Raw genomic sequence first — 15,730 nt, forward strand, 5'->3', positions numbered from 1 at the left:
CTATTTTTTTGCATCATCCTGGGGATAAGGGGATCTTCACCTGGATCTTAGGAACAAAGTAGCAAACTGAAGGTGTGTTTCCCTTTGCTCTTAGAAAAGAAAGAGCTCTGCTGGTTCTGGGCCTGGCTCCAGGACTTCTCCGGCTCAGCCCAAGCCCCCACCTTCCCGCCAAGGCTTCAGCACCTCCTTACCCCCAGGGGTCCACACAATCCAGCTCCTGTAGGGGGTGGGGGTCTCCTCTGCAAGCAGCAGGAAATGGGGCACGGGGGTGGGGAGAAACGCTCACACCGAGACTCAGCGGGTGATCTGCAGAGGGCGCTTGGCCCCACACTCAGCCCTTTTCCCTGACAGCCTCCACCGCCCAGAAAATTGCAGTTTCAGGAGTTCACTTTCGGTTTTCAGTTTCGGTTTCCCAAAGACCTGAGCAGGAAGGAGCGGGAAGGAACAGCCTTTCCCCAGCCCTTCAGCCTCTGGGGAAAGCCTAGAGGAGCCCAGAGAATCCAGCCCGGCCGGCCGCCTGGGCTGGTGAAGATGGCGCTCTTTGAGGTCCCATCTTACACCCCTACAGACACGCTGTCTGCCTTCGTGGAGCAGAACCTTCGGCCCGACCCGGACTGGAAGGAGGAACTGAAGGATGCCCGGCAGAGAATAGAGCGTTTCTTTCGGGAACGCTGCTTCCGTGATGAGCTGGTTCTAGACCAGGAAGTCAGGGTGCTGAAGGTGGTGAAGGTGAGCTCCTGGGGACTTAAGATTGACTTTGACTCCCAGCCCGTGTGACCTGGAGACCGTGTGACCTTGGGGGAGGGGTCGTTTCGTCTCTGGGCTGCCCCCTCTTTGATCCGGATTTGTTACAAGGAAGAGACGTGATAAACTGTGGCAAAGTGCCTCTGAACTGTAACAAGTCTGACAGAGGAGGATGATCAGGAGGAGGAAGATTATTTTGGGATCCAGCTGATTTGGGGGGGGGGGCCAGGTGGAATACGAATAATAGGTCTGATAAAAGTGGACGCTTTTGTTTCTTGTTGAAGAAAACCTGTTGGGGTACCTGGGTGGCTTAGTGGGTTAAGCGTGGGATTCGCAGTTTCTGCTCAGGTCATGATCTCAGGAAGGGGAGATGGGGAGATAGAGCCCCACTGGGAATCCACTGTCAGGGTGGAATCCTTCCTCCCCCCTCCCACCCCCCTCCATCGTGCTTTCCCTCTGGTGCTCTCTTGCTCTTGCTATAAAATAAAATCTTCTTATTTTAAACCTGCTGTACCCTCCAAGTTATAATCTGTACTTTTCTCCTAAAATGGTACTATATCTACATAGTTATGCTAGAATCTATCTAGCAATTGTGAGTACTTCATGGGTTAAAAGGGATTTTTAGGAGCTGACCACATAATTCAACTTTTAACATATCACCTGTAAAGTTTCGCAGGCGAGGTAAACACAACACCAGGCCAGGTAGGCGCAAGGCAAGATTTATTAAAGGCATCTCTGGCAAAGTTTCAGGGCTCAGGAGAAGGGGAGCCAGGAAAGTCCCGCTGGGAGGAGGTGGGCACCCTTGGGCGAGGTTCAGTGACTCCGGAAAGGGGAGTCGGGGAAGTTGCACTAGGAGGGACTCAGTGGGGGTCTTTTATAGGGCCAAGGCAGGGCATGGGCTCACATCCATGTATGGTAAGTTATTTGGTGATCGGAGGGTATGGGGTGGGGGCTCCTGATACTCCTGTTTCCCGCATAGGTATTGGGTTACCTATGGAGACGTGACCTGGGCATACATCCTTTTGGCAGGAGAGTCAAGGGTTGGAAGGGGAAGCTGGAAGATGGCGGCCCAGGCGGTCATTTCTATTGTTCCTCCTGCTTTCCTGGAGCTGGGACCCAACATCACCCTAAATCAAAATTGCTTTGATCATCCTCTAGGTTTTGCTAATTTTGCTAGATGAAAGATATCTGTTAACCTACCAAAAAAAAAAAAAAAAAAAATTAACAGCCAGTTACTTTATAACAAAGAATGGCAACTCAGCACAAGCCCCCTAGGACAAGACCATAGGCAAGTCCAACACACAAAGGAGAGGAATTTAGGGAGAAGGAAGAGGAAGGTGCAGGAGTTGTTTTGAAGGAAGTCCAGTCAGAGTAATGAGACTTTCTCATTGGCTGAGTTGCAGGGTAAATTTCTTATAGAAAATGCAATGTACATGATTTCCTGTTGGGGCCTGCAATTGATGTTTCTTTTTTTTTTTTTTTAATATTTTATTTATTTATTTGACAGACAGAGATCACAAGTAGGCAGAGAGGCAGGCAGAGAGAGAGGAGGAAGCAGGCTCTCCACTGAGCAGAGCTCCCGATGTGGGGCTTGATCCCAGGACCCTGGGATCATGACCTGAGCTGAAGGCAGAGGCTTAACCCACTGAGCCACCCAGGCGCCCCGCAATTGATATTTCTTTCCTGTTTACAGTTCTGTTGTGGTCTGCATGGATAATTCCTATAATTGGCGTTGGTACCCCTCCCCCTGGTGACCTCCCCCTCTGGCCTCAGACTCCGTTTTGTGAGGCTTCCCTTAATTTTCATGTATCTAATTACTTTTAAAAAAAACATTTTGTCATTTATTTGTCAGAGAGAGAGCACATAAAAGCAGGGGGTACAGCAGGCAGAGGGAGAAGCAGGCTCCCTGCAGAGCAGGGAGCACTATTCAGGACTCAATTCCCAGACCCCAGGAATCATGACCTGAGCTGAAGGCAGGCGTCCCATGAATCTAATTAAGTAAATCAAGCTTCACCTGGGGGTGGTATTGTTAGGAGTAGCTGATTGGACACTTAGGTAATCAGGGCCAGGATCCCCAACAAGAAAACAGGGAGCGGGGACAGCTAAGACAAAATCCCACCAGCATCCTGTTTCACAGCATAGACAAGACCACAATGGCATCCTGTCTAGCAGCCTCTGTAGGAGTGACTCTTACAGAATATCCTGAAACAAAGCAATTAACCACAAAACGTGAGTCACTATCACAAGTTGAGACAGTTGGTTCTCCAAATGTCAGCCCAAACGAGCAGCAACATGGGAAAATAACCCAATAGGTAGACGGGGGCATGATCAAAGCTTGGACTGGTACACCTCCATAGGCAATCCACAGGGGGCCAACACTCCGGATGTTCAAGATAGTCCTGCAAAAGAGTTAATAAAAACCCCTGGATGGGAAAGCCAAAATGGCAACCCTCTGGGGTCCCCTCCATTGCCCAGGAGCTTTATTCTATCGCTCAATAAACTTTGCTTTGCTGCCCACCACTCTGTCAGGTCTACCTCTTCATTCTTCCAAGCAGCAGGACCAAGAACCACGGGACTAGGGGGACAAAAATCCTCTAACACTGTGGCTGCCAAAAGAAGGATGTGCAGCCTTAAAGAATCTTTAGAGTGTTGTTTTGTTGTTGTTGTTGTTGTTGTTGTTGTTGTTTGTTTGTTTTTTAGAGAGAGCAGCAGGGCTCGATCCCATGACCCTGAGATGACCCGAGCCAAAATCAACAGTCATTTGCCCAACTGACTAAGTCACCCAGGCGCCCCCAAAGAATCTTTAAATAAAGAGTTGAAGCCAAAGATTCAGGAGTGCGATCAGCAAAGCATGAGCTTCCAAATGGAATTTCAAGAAATAAAGGCTACTGTAGTTGCTTAAAAAGATACAAACTTTGCACTTCTGGACTCTGATTCTTCCAAATATCTGAACTTCCTGGAGTGATTGTGATGCATGCTTTCTGCTGTAGGCCTCCTTGAGCTTCTTTGATTTCAGGACCTAACACCAAAAAAGGAACGTATGTTAAATTTATTCTATGGATTTAGAAGTGTTGTGTTCCCATTGGAGACCTGCCATTTGTGTTACTTCAAATACCCATGACTTAAAGTTCCCATTCTCTCCTTTATGGGTAATACTACGCATGTCAAGTGAAGACTATTTGGAGAAGAAGAAGAAAAAAATCACTTCCCCTTTTCTCTTGTTCTCTCAATGATCTTTATTTCTAGAAACTGAAATACTCCTGCAATAGCTATGTCCAACTATTATGAGCAAGATCAACAATGCCTAGAACCAAGTATTTATTATTTTTTAGATTTCATTTATTTATTTGAGAGAGAGAGTACGAGAGAACATGAGAAGGAAGAAGGTCAGAGGGAGAAGCAGACTCCCTGTGGAGCAGGGAACCTGATGCAGCAGGGCTCGATCCTGAGACTCCAGGGCCATGACCTGAGCCAAAGGCATCTGCCCAACCAACTGAGCCACACAGGCGTCCTGAGCCAAATATTTAAACACCGTATTTGGATAAACATTGGTAAACCAGCAATAGCGTAAAGGACACACATTTGTAATGAACGTTTCTGTTTCTATATGAGGAGGAAGGAAGAGATTACATTGTGCGTTGTACATAATTCAACAGTTCTTTCTCTCTGCCTTTCTGGAACTTGTTAAGCACTAGATTTTCTAAGTTGCATCTAATTTCCCTGGTTTCATTTATCTCTATTGCAGTGAGAGTTCTGGAATTAATTCTTGAGTTCGATGTACTGATTTCACTGGATTTCCTACCATGAGTGGCCTGGAGAGTCTTCTAGGACCAGAAGTAACTTTTGCAAAGACATCTGGCCATGTCTGATCACTGCCACCCCACTGACATCCGTATGCTTTCTTTTTCTACTATTGTTTTTCCCCAGGTCAAGGAACCTGGTACCAAAGTTAAGATTACATAGGAATCTGGGGTCCAAACTGCCTCACGATTTTTGAAAATTATACTAGTAATTTCTGGTGCCAGCCAAGAGGAAGTAAGTTTCTTAAAAACTGCCTCACAAATTATAGCTGAAACACTGGACAGACATCAAAAAGTATTTGAGAACTCTGTACAGTAAACAATAAGCAGACAGATGGGGGATGGAAGTCAAAACTCAAGGTACAAACTTTAACAACGGGGATGATAGTGGAGCAAACTGGTAATATATGGAACAGCATGGATGGATGTCGAAAGCACTGTGCTAAGGGTGGCTCGGTCCTTAAGAGCATGCCTTTGGGGGGCACTTGGGCAGCTCAGTGGGTTAAAGCCTCTGCCTTAGGCTCAGGTCATGATCCCAGGGTCCTGGGATCGAGCCCCACATTGGGCTCTCTGCTCAGCGGGGAGCCTGCTTCCTCCTCTCTCTCTGCCTGCTTCTCTGCCTACTTGTGATCTCTGTGTGTCAAATGAATAAATAATTTTTTTTTTTTTTTAAAGAGTATGCCTTTGGCTTGGGCCATGATCCCAGGTTGCTAGGATCAAGCCCCACATTAGGCTCCCTGCTCAGCGGGAAGCTTGCTTCTCCCTCTCCCACTCCCCCTGCTTGTGTTCCCTCTTTCACTCTCTCTGTCAAATAAATAAATAAAATCTTCAAAAAAATATTTATTTTGCTTAGAGATTACCTAAAAATAATTTTGTACCCTTCTTGAATACTTTCCTAATAACGTTTAACATACGAAAAATGTGTACAAATCATAAAGGTACAGCCTGATGAATTTTCATAATGAATTCCCAAGTGTAACCAGCATGCAGATCAAAAAGTGAATGTTCTCCTCTCTTTCTTGCCAGAGACAACTGATCATAGCCCAAGTTTTAACAACATAGATTAGTCTCAACTGTTCTTGAATTTTGTATAAATGCAGTCATATAGTATGCACTTTTTGGTGCTCTTTTACTCATCTTTTAAGATTTCATTTTTAAGTCCCCTCCACACCCAATGTGGGGCTTGAACTCACAACCCCAAGAACAAGAATTGCATGCTCCACTGACTGAGCCAGCCAGGCCATCCCAGTTTGTCTTTTTTTAATATAACAGTGATCCCTCCTTAATTTTATTAAAGATTTCATGAAATGTTAAAAAATAGGCAGCAGACCCATCCACAAAGATCTGACAGGCCAGAAAGGACTGGCATGATACATTCAGAATGCTAATCGGGGAAAAAAAAAACAAAAACAAAAACATGCAGCCAAGAATCCTTTTTCCAGCTAGGATGTCATTCAGAGTGGAAGGAGAGATCAAAAGCTTCCAGGTTAAACAGAAACTAAAAGAATTTGTGATCACCAAAGCAGCCCTACAAAAAATATTAAAAGGGACCCTTTAAGTGATGAGAGAGCCCAAAAGTAACATAGACCAGAAAGAAACAGTAACTTTACAGGTAATACAATGGCCCTAAACTAGTATCTTTCAATAGTTACTCTGAATATAAATAGGCCAAATAACCCAACCAAAAGACACAGGGTATCAGATTGGATAAAGAAGTAAGACCCATTGATACACTGTCTGCAAGAGAGACATTTTATTATTTTTAAAGGGTTTTATTTATTTCTTTGACAGCACAAGGGGGAGCAGCAGGCAGAGGGAGAGGGAGAAGCAGACTCCCCACAGAGCAGGGAGCCCAACCCAGGGCTCAATCCCAGGGCTCTGGGATCATGACCTGAGCCAAAGGCAGACACTTAACCGACTGAGCCACCCAAATACCTCAACAGACTCATTTTAGACCCAAAGACACTTCAGACATAAAGTGAGGAGGTGGAAAACCATTTATCATGCTAATGGACGTCAAAAGAAAGCTGGGGTGGCAATCCTTATATCAGACAGATTAGATTTTAAACCAAAGACTATAAAAAGAGATGAGGAAGGACCCTATAACATAATTAAAGGGTCCACCCTACAAGAAGACCTAACAATTGTAAATATCTATGCCCCTAACCCGGGAGCAGACTTGTATATAAACCAATGCATAACAAAGTTAAAGAAACACATTGATGATACAGTAATAGTAGAGGACTTTAACAACCCCTCCCCCACACACACTGAAATGGACAGATCATCCAAGCAGAAGATCAACCAGGAAACAAGGGCCTTGAGTGGCACACTGGACCTGATGGACTTCACAGATATATCCAGAACATTCCACCCTAAAGCAACAGAATACACATTCTTCTCAAGTGCATATGGAACATTCTCCAGAGTAGATCACATCCTGGGTCACAAATCAGGTCTCAGGACAGTGGCTGCATTTCTACACTTTTGAGAAAGAGAAAACAATTTTTGCTTTTCTTGTTGAGATTTCTTTTGACCAAATATTAGGAACATGTAGTTTTCTAGTTCATTCTCTGCAAGTGCATCAGCAGTAAGTGGGGAAAAGGACCAGGCAAGAAGATCATTTGCAAGTGAAGTAAATAAAGGCAGGCAGGACTTTCCATCATCCTCAGTCCCCCTCTAATGGGGAAACTCCATCATCACCTTGTCCATGAATTTGGATGCTTGTCCATGACATCTAAATTCCTTTTCCAGCTTTTTTCTTACCAGGAGGAAAGACTTATGATGTACCTTTCAAGGCTACAGCTGGGCCTCATTCTATGAACACGTATGCTACCAATGCACTAGGGTTTCCAGCATCCTTCATATACACACATGCACACACACAATGTCCAAAATATATGTTTCTGCCTACACACACAAAATGTATGTACAAAATATATATGTTAAAGTCTGTCTGTCTAGGCCAGAGATATCCAATAGAACTTTCCTAGTGATGGAAATGTTCTCTACATGTACCCCCCATCACTCTCTGTGGGTGGCTATTGAGCACTTGGACGGAAGCTAGTATGGCTGAAAGACTGTATTTATAAATTTTGTTTCATCCAAATGTAATTAGCCACATGTGGCTCTTGGCTACCATATTGGACAGCGTGGGTTTAGGCATCAAGCATCTCTGAAATAATACAAAAGAAGCTGGTAACTGTGGGTGCCTCTGCAGAAGGAGCTTAGGGCCTGAGGTGCAGTGGAGTTTTACCTTTCATTTATATCTTTGAATAGTTAATCATGCACTTAATTTGTCTAAATCAACAAAGAGATGTGGTCAGCAAAGTCCACCACATAGGGAAGAGACCAAGGTCTCCTTTTGGCACCTATGTAAACAGCCTAACATGGGTGCCTCTGGCTTCACCCTGACTTCAAAGCTTTAGGCTCCAAGATAGGTGAAGCTTCAACATTAATTTCCTCCCCAGGGTGGCTCCTCTGGGAAGGGGACAACGTTGAACTACAGCTCTGATGTGGACTTGGTCTTGTTCTTGAGCTGCTTCTCCAGCTTCCAAGACCAGGCAGACCACCGCGAATTTGTCATCAACTTCATCAAGAAGAGACTGACCAAGTACAGCAGGAGCCTGGCCTACAGCATCACCATGGTCCCACGGAAAGAGACCACCAGGGTCCCCCGCTCACTGTCCTTCCAGGTCCAGCTCAGGAAGAACAGTAAAGCCATTGGAGTGGATGTGCTCCCAGCCTATGATGCTCTGAGTAAAGACAATAATGGTTTGGGGCCCGAGAAACTAGTAGGGGGTCTTCACCAACCTGGCCTTGGGGGAGGTTTAGGAAAGTGGAAACCAGGGGAGAGAGAGTAGAGTTCTCTTCATCTGGGGGGGCTGCAACTCGAGCTGTATCTTGAAGTTAAGTCGTTCCATAAATGTATGTGCTACCATGCCCCATGCTGGGGAGAGAGGGGACTTTTCCCACCCAGCCCAAGGAGAGACTCCTCTGTGACCCTCTGGGAAACACCAGGATAAGAAAGCACTTCAAGGTCTTTGGAGTTAGGATTAGATAGGAATCATTTTAAAAACCGAACTCTTAATGTCTTTTAATTTTAGCTTTAAGACTTACTAACTGTGATCTTGGGCAAGGTATCTAACACCTCTAAGACTCAATGTACCAACCTGTTAAATGGGATAGTATCAGGTTGAACCATAGGAAATTGACAATATTTGACCATGTTTGATCCACAAAGATGGTGCTCCTTATGGTTCCACTTAATTTTACCTACTTCATGGAGCTGTTCTAAGGATTCCGTGAGCTTAGCCCAGTGCCCAATACAGGGTAAAGTCTTTGGCCATTGCGAGTCATTTAAAATCTCTGTGACTTTTGAGGGGGCTACCAAACTCGGTAAGCCTCTACCTGTTTTGATGTAAAATGGGGGAAAGAATACAGGAGTGGGGATTGTGTGAGATCATTTATGAGCCCTCTCTACCTAGCAGTTTTTTCCCATCTTCTTGTCCTCAGATGGTGGATTTTCTTAAACCAGGTTCTTTTCTCTCCCAGAAAATTTTTGCCGGGACTCTAAACCATCACCGGAAATCTATGAAGACTTAATAACCAGTGGTGCCCCCCCTGGGGAATTCTCGCCAACCTTCACAGAGTTGCAGCGGCACTTTGTGAAAAGTCGCCCTGTTAAGCTAAAGAACCTCTTGCGGATGGTGAAGTACTGGCACCAGCAGGTATGGGACTCAGAATGGGGCTGGGTGCGGGGCTTGGGTGCCAGGGCTGGGCGGCTTGGGCCTGGGAGGTGCTGGACTGGGAGATGCAGAGACAAGAGGGAGGGCAGGCGTATGCTAACTTTTTTTTTTTTTTTTTAAGATTTATTTATTTATTGGGGGAGATGGAGAGAGAGAGCAGGGTGAAGAGCAGAGGGAGAAGCAGATTCCCTACTGAGCAGGGAGCCTGACGGGTTCAATCCTGGGACTCCAGGATCATGACCTGAGCTGAAGGCAGAGGCTCAACTGACTGAGCCACCCAGGGGCTCCGCCAATGTGATTTTCCACAGACTTCAGACCTCAGGCATTTCATGCAACAGCAATGGGAAGAAAGCTGCTGTTTACTGAGCATTAATTGTCTTCTGAGTGCTCTGCATATTTTCTCTGTCTTTCCAGCAACCCTGTCATGTAGGCATTCTACATTAGCCCCATTTCAGGGATGAGAAAACTGAGGTTCAAAGGCTAAAGTTGGGCTGAGATTTAAACACCCAGGTGCCTGACTGTGCTATTAATCAAGAAGGCTGGTTTTTATAATAATAACATTTCATAATAATAATAGTTTTCATAATAATAATCACTTTTTCTGATTATTTGAACATTACATTGGGCTTGTGAAAAATTCAAGTAATGCACAAAAAGAAGTATAAAAAGGAAGGTAAAATTCAGATGAAATGCCTGAAATGACACCAAAAACGTTTTTGGAGACTATCCCTTCATTACTCTCTCTTTGTTCACACTGCTCATGCCCAGAGCTCACATAAGTGGACTCCCATGATGCCTTATTCTTCTGTAGTCCACTCTTCGCAAAAATGCATTTGCTTACTGATATTTGGAGTTGAACTTAGGGGAGTTAACCTGTTAATGTATTTTGCATCTTTTTCCATTGGGTGTTTTGGGGGTTTTTTAATCAGTTGTGAGAGCTTTTTGTAAATTATGTAGATATTTACTGCTATTTCTCATGTATTACAGTGTTTTCACCAATAGATCACTCCTCTATGGACCTTAACTAAAGTATCTCTGACAATATAATTTTTCTAATGTTTAAAATACACAAAGTTGGGGGGGCACCTGGGTGGCTCAGTCAGTTGAAGGGCAGACTCCTGATTTCAGCTCACGTCATCGTCTTGGCTCCTGGGATCCAGCCCCTAGTGGGACTCCGGGCTCAGCGGGGAGTCTGCTGGAGGATTCTGTCCCCCCACCCCCACCGCTACTCCTCCCCATGCTCAGGCAATCTCTCTCTATTTCTAAAATGAATTAAAAAATCGTTAAATAAAATAAAATACACAAAGAAGGATGCCTGGTTGGCTCAGTTGGAGGAGTGTGTGACCCTTGATCTTGGGGTCATGGGTTCAAGCCACACATATTGTAGAGATTACTTAAAAACAGACACACAAATAGGTCTGACTTTTCTGGGTTGTAGGTTTTCTGTCTTGCCCACAGTGTGTAGGTGGTCTTCTAATTTTCTTCTACTATGTTTCACATATTATTTCACTCCATTTGCAAACTATTTTGGTATTTAGTACCACAGTGGGATCATCTTTATTTTCTTCCAGATGGTGGACAAATTGTGCCAGCATCATTTGTTGGATTGCACGTTTTTTCCCATCTTCCATCACCCTTGTCAGTCTTTGTTAAGTTTTTTTAATCTACTGAGAACTAGTTCTGGGCTATCCATTCTGTTACACTTGGCTATTGCTTATTCTGACACCAAAAACATATTTATAAGACATATCTGAGAAAACAAATCCCAACCTCTCTCTTTTTCTTTCTCACAATTTTCTTGGATTTCCTAAGCATTTATTCCTATATTTGAATCTTAAGATCATTTTTCTCCCTCTAAAAAACTGGTGGGATTCAAATTGTAATTGCAATAAATTTCTAAATGAATTTTTGAGGAACTGAAAATTTCACACTCTTAACTCTTTTTCCATCTTTCCATTTGTTCTGGTTTTTGTGTTATGTTTTCAGTGTGTCCATGTGCTTTTGTTTTCTTTAATTAGACCCTGTATTCACCATACTGCATTGTCTCCCCCATTCCAACTCAAGAACAGAGACTGATGGGGCCTAAAATGTCTATGAGAGGCTTCAGTTTCCCCTGTCATGGAAATTTTGCTGGCCATGGGACGTAATCCTTCTAGAGACGAAGCTTCTAGACCCGCTTCAAATTTCATGGACGTGCTACATAGTCCAGATATAAAATGGAGTTGACAAAGTAGTTATTTTCTTTATTATTTTTACTTATTTATTTTTAAGCAAGCTCTATACATGACGGGGTCTTGAACTCACAACCCTGAGATCAAGAGTACTATGTTCTATCTATTGAGCCAGCCAGGCATTCCTGAAGTTGACAAAATATTACTGGGATCTAGAAACAGAGAGAATTGGAAATTCCCAATTCCCAGGGTAGCATCTCATATTTATTTTCTCTCTCTCTCTGTCTCCCTTTCCCCACAAACCCACAGAAATTGAAACCTAAATATCGAAATGCAGCATTGCCCCCAAAATATGCACTGGAGCTATTGACCATCTATGCCTGGGAAATAGGCACAAACCAAAGCGACAACTTCAGCCTGGATGAAGGGTATAGAGCTGTGATGGAACTCCTCATCAATTATCAAAACATCTGCATATATTGGACCAAGTACTATGATTTCCAAAATGAGACTGTCAGAATCTATGTCAAACAACGTTTGAAGGAACACAGGTGAGTAGATTGGTGGCATTATTTGCAGCTTCAAGGAACAGGAAACCCAACTCACACGCTTTTTTAAATAAGGGGAATTTATTGGCTTTTGTAACTGAGAAGCCCAAGGATAAATGAAGCTTCAGGTATGGTGTGATCCAGATGTTCGCTATTTCATCAGGGTTGCAGTCTGTGAAATCGCTCAGCCCTGCCCTTCCCTGTGTTTTGCCTTTGAATTCAGGTGAATATGATTACATCAGTTCTAGTCTCCGCGTCTGCCCTCATCCCTTTCACTACAAGAGAGAGTGCCTTTGCCCTAGCATTCTAAGCAGAATCCCCGAGATTCACTCTGACCAGGCCAACTTAGGTTACACCTTTAATCACAAACAAGGTTTAGCTTGCAGGGAGGCCTCCCTACACAGAGGCCTTGCACGTCCTACAGACTTTAGTGACAGAGGCCAGAGTCCTAAGTGTGATGGAGATCTACTTCCCTTTCTCTCTCCCAGGCCAGTTATCCTGGACCCAGCTGATCCTACCAACAACCTGGGAAGCAAAAAGAGATGGGACCTGGTGGCCAGAGAGGCTGTTCGTGAACTGGAACAGGCCTGTTTCAGGACTGAAGACCCCAACCAGGCCTGGTACATACAGGTATGATCATCCCCATGCCATCCCATGCCTCAGTCATGACCCAGTGCTGACCTCACTTCAGCACCCTCCCCCCAGTGAACCCCTCAGTTTCTGGCCACAGCACCTCTAAGACTCCAGGACAGGTAGCACCCCCCCACACCATGGAGATGTCCCAGGCAACCAGATGTACAAGTCTTCCCCTTCTGCTCTAAGTATTTGGCCTCAGTTCTTTCATCTGTAAAATGGGCAGTTTCTTCCCTGCTCTGTAGCCACTGGAAAGATATAATCAAAGACTTTATCACATACATACCCCCTGTGGGGTAACATTTTCCCTATTATGCGTTGTTGAAAGCTCAACTTCTTGCTGTCAAAAAAGATTTAAGGGACACCTCGCTGGCTCAGTCAAAAAGCATGTGACTCTTGATCTCAGGGTTGTGGATTTGAGCCCCATGTTGGGTGTAGAGATTACTAAAAATATTTAAAAATAAGTTTTATTTTTAAAAAGAGAGAGATTTCACAGATGTATCCAGAAACGATCAGTTAGGAGCGCTGGATTCCACTGCAGACAGCAACACCCCTAGTGCGCCACCCCTCTTCCACATTCGCGGGTTTCCCCCACATGACCATGGCAGTCCTGGGTCTGAACACTATAGGAATCCAGGGTTCAAAGACCAGGACGTGGCTATCGGCTCAACTGAGAGAGACCTCATTTCCCTAACCTGCTACGCCCCTAGAGATCTCATTGCCAGTCCCACATCTCGTAGCCTGCAGGGAAATCCTGTGGCTGGCCTCAAAGGCAGATAGATCTGCAGCAGTTCCTCACGCCTGAGAAGGACCTGCCACCCAGCACTGGCCCATTGACGGGCAAGTCCAGTGGACCAGGAGGCTCCCGCAAGGCAAGATTCACGGGACTGTCCTCCAGCTCTTGCTAAGAACCCTCCCCACCACCTTTTTTAATATTATCGTTTTGTGAAAAAGTAACACACATGTTTAGCAAAGAATTTTAAAAATCACACTGTTGAAAAGAACACACAACTAAAGTGAGTTGCCTTCCCATCCCGATCCCCAGGCTCTCGGTACCGCCTTCTCCCCAACATCCATTTATCAATGTCCCGCATCTCCTTCCGTGGATAGATATGCCGCCCACACACTAGCACGCTCCTGTCTGACCGTAATCTAAATTTTGCCTTTTTGCTTTTATTTACTTAGACGATTCGGCTACTTATGTTGCTCAGTTAAATTATCAGAAAGGCAATTCCATATCCACACCTGTAGACCTAAAAGGGCTTGACCATGTAACACAAAGTCCAAAGCAGGATATTTTTGAGCATGAAATGGGGTGATGCTAATTACGCCAGGACGAGGGACACACACTTGGACTAGACTTCGAGTCCCCCTGGATTAACAGTTATATCATGATCCAATGGAGGAAAGTACCTTCTCTTTTGTGACCACTGCCCCACTGAAAGATTTTTAGGCTGCTTCCAGACTTTTGCTATTACAGTGAATATCCTTGATCACACGTCCCTGTGCCTCCATCTGTTAAATGATTTAACCTAGAGTAGCCCAAACACCTGTGTAGGTGCTAATGTTATCCCCATGGGACAGATAGGGACTCTGAACAGTTCAGCACAGGAGGAATGGTTACTTCAAGAACTGCTGCCAGTTGTGACTCTGATCAGGGTGAGTCAGAAGGCAAGTCAGGCGACTCAACGGTCCGGTAAGCCTAGGATGATCAGGTGTTCTGCTCTGCCTGGGACAGTTCCAATTTATACCTGCTGGCTGAGAAAATTACCAATAGCACTTTCTCCTACCGTAAGTATCTTCATAGGCAATCAATCCTATTGTCAGTGGGCAGGAAAGGAAGGATTTGGAGACAACAGCCATGACGGTGAGATGTCCTTATCTGGTCCTCCTTCCCTTCCAGCCAGCAAGGGATGTCCAGGTGACGGTGAAAAAGGCAGGAGAGGAGGCCTGGACATTCTCAGTGAACCCCTATAGGCCCATCTGGAAGATGAAAATAGAGATCAGGAGGATGTGGGGCTTCGACGGGCAGCAGCGTCTCTCCTTCCTTGAGCCAGGTGGGGAGAGACAAATGCTCAGCAGCCGGAAGACACTAGCAGATTATGGGATCTTCTCTAAGGTGAGCATCCGGGTACTGGAGACCTTCCCTCCTGAGATTCAGGTCTTCGTGAAGGACTCTAAAGGCCACAGCAAACCTTACGCCATCCACCCTGAGGACTCCATCCGTGACTTGAAAGAGAAGATTGAGGAAGCTGGGGGACTTTCTGTGGTGGATCAGATACTAAAGTTCCAGAATCGGACACTGCGGAATCACTGCAGCCTCTCAGACCTGCAGATTAAAGACTGTGACACCATTCTACTCACGAGGAGAACCTGAGTGAGGACAGGATTAAGGTATAGGCAGAGAGAGATGGGGGTCCCTGGCTAGGCTCTGAGACTATTCCTGGCAAGCAGAAGCGCCAAGACAGAGTGAACAAGAGATAAGGGAACAGCCCCCTGGCCTCGGATGGCCGATGGTCGGCAGTATTTTTCTTTGGTGGCTACAATGTATCATAGAAAATGAACAAACCTCAAAGAAGTACGTCATTAAAGGTGTTACCAATAGTCCATGCTCAAGCCAAGACGGCACCAGAAACTCAAGGCTATAAGTCACCCAGTCACTTCTCAATAAAAGGACAGACTACAAATCAGAGAAAGACAACTATCATATGATCTCCCTGATATGAGGAAGTGGAGATGCAACGTTGGGGGCTTGGGGGTAGGAAAAGAATAAATGAAACAAGATGGGATCGGAGGGAGACAAACCATAAGAGACTCTTAATCTCACAAGACAAACTGAGGGTTGCTGGGGGGAGGGGGGTCAAGAGAGGGTGAGGGGTTTCGGACATTGGGGAGGGTATGTGCTATGGTGAGGGCTGTGAAGTGTGTAAACCTGGCGATTCACAGACCTGTACCCCTGGGGCTAATAATACATTATATGTTTATTAAAAAAATTTTAAAATTCTATATTAAAAAAAAAAAGAACAGACTACAAGCCCTCAGTGGCAACCACGTTGGGAGCCCTCACTCCTGAGAGCTTTTTCTGT

At 45.0% G+C, this 15,730-nt stretch overlaps 1 protein-coding gene across 1 annotated transcript; it reads left to right on the forward strand.

The window, feature by feature from the left end:
- The first annotated feature begins 458 nt into the window (after positions 1–458).
- LOC116878521 (2'-5'-oligoadenylate synthase-like protein 2) lies at positions 459–15,248 on the forward strand. The gene is made up of 6 exons (XM_032876111.1): positions 459–729; positions 8,015–8,303; positions 9,099–9,274; positions 11,773–12,014; positions 12,500–12,641; positions 14,548–15,248. Exons 1-6 carry the CDS (start codon positions 532–534, stop codon positions 15,019–15,021), a joined length of 1,521 nt encoding a protein of 506 aa, XP_032732002.1. The 5' UTR covers positions 459–531; the 3' UTR covers positions 15,022–15,248.
- Positions 15,249–15,730: the final 482 nt, after the last annotated feature.

Source organism: Lontra canadensis, unplaced genomic scaffold, assembly GCF_010015895.1.
Source record: "Lontra canadensis isolate GAN:19392208 unplaced genomic scaffold, GSC_riverotter_1.0 scaffold58, whole genome shotgun sequence".
NCBI classification, from domain to species: Eukaryota; Metazoa; Chordata; class Mammalia; order Carnivora; family Mustelidae; genus Lontra; species Lontra canadensis.

Bases quoted from the DNA above. Each gene is read 5' to 3' on its own strand.
- LOC116878521 (XM_032876111.1), top strand. From the start codon at position 532: ATGGCGCTCTTTGAGGTCCCATCTTACACCCCTACAGACACGCTGTCT. The intron at 730-8,014 runs GTGAGCTCCTGG...TTTCCTCCCCAG, and splicing joins GGGTGCTGAAGGTGGTGAAG to GGTGGCTCCTCTGGGAAGGG. The intron at 8,304-9,098 runs GTAAAGACAATA...TTTCTCTCCCAG, and splicing joins CCCAGCCTATGATGCTCTGA to AAAATTTTTGCCGGGACTCT.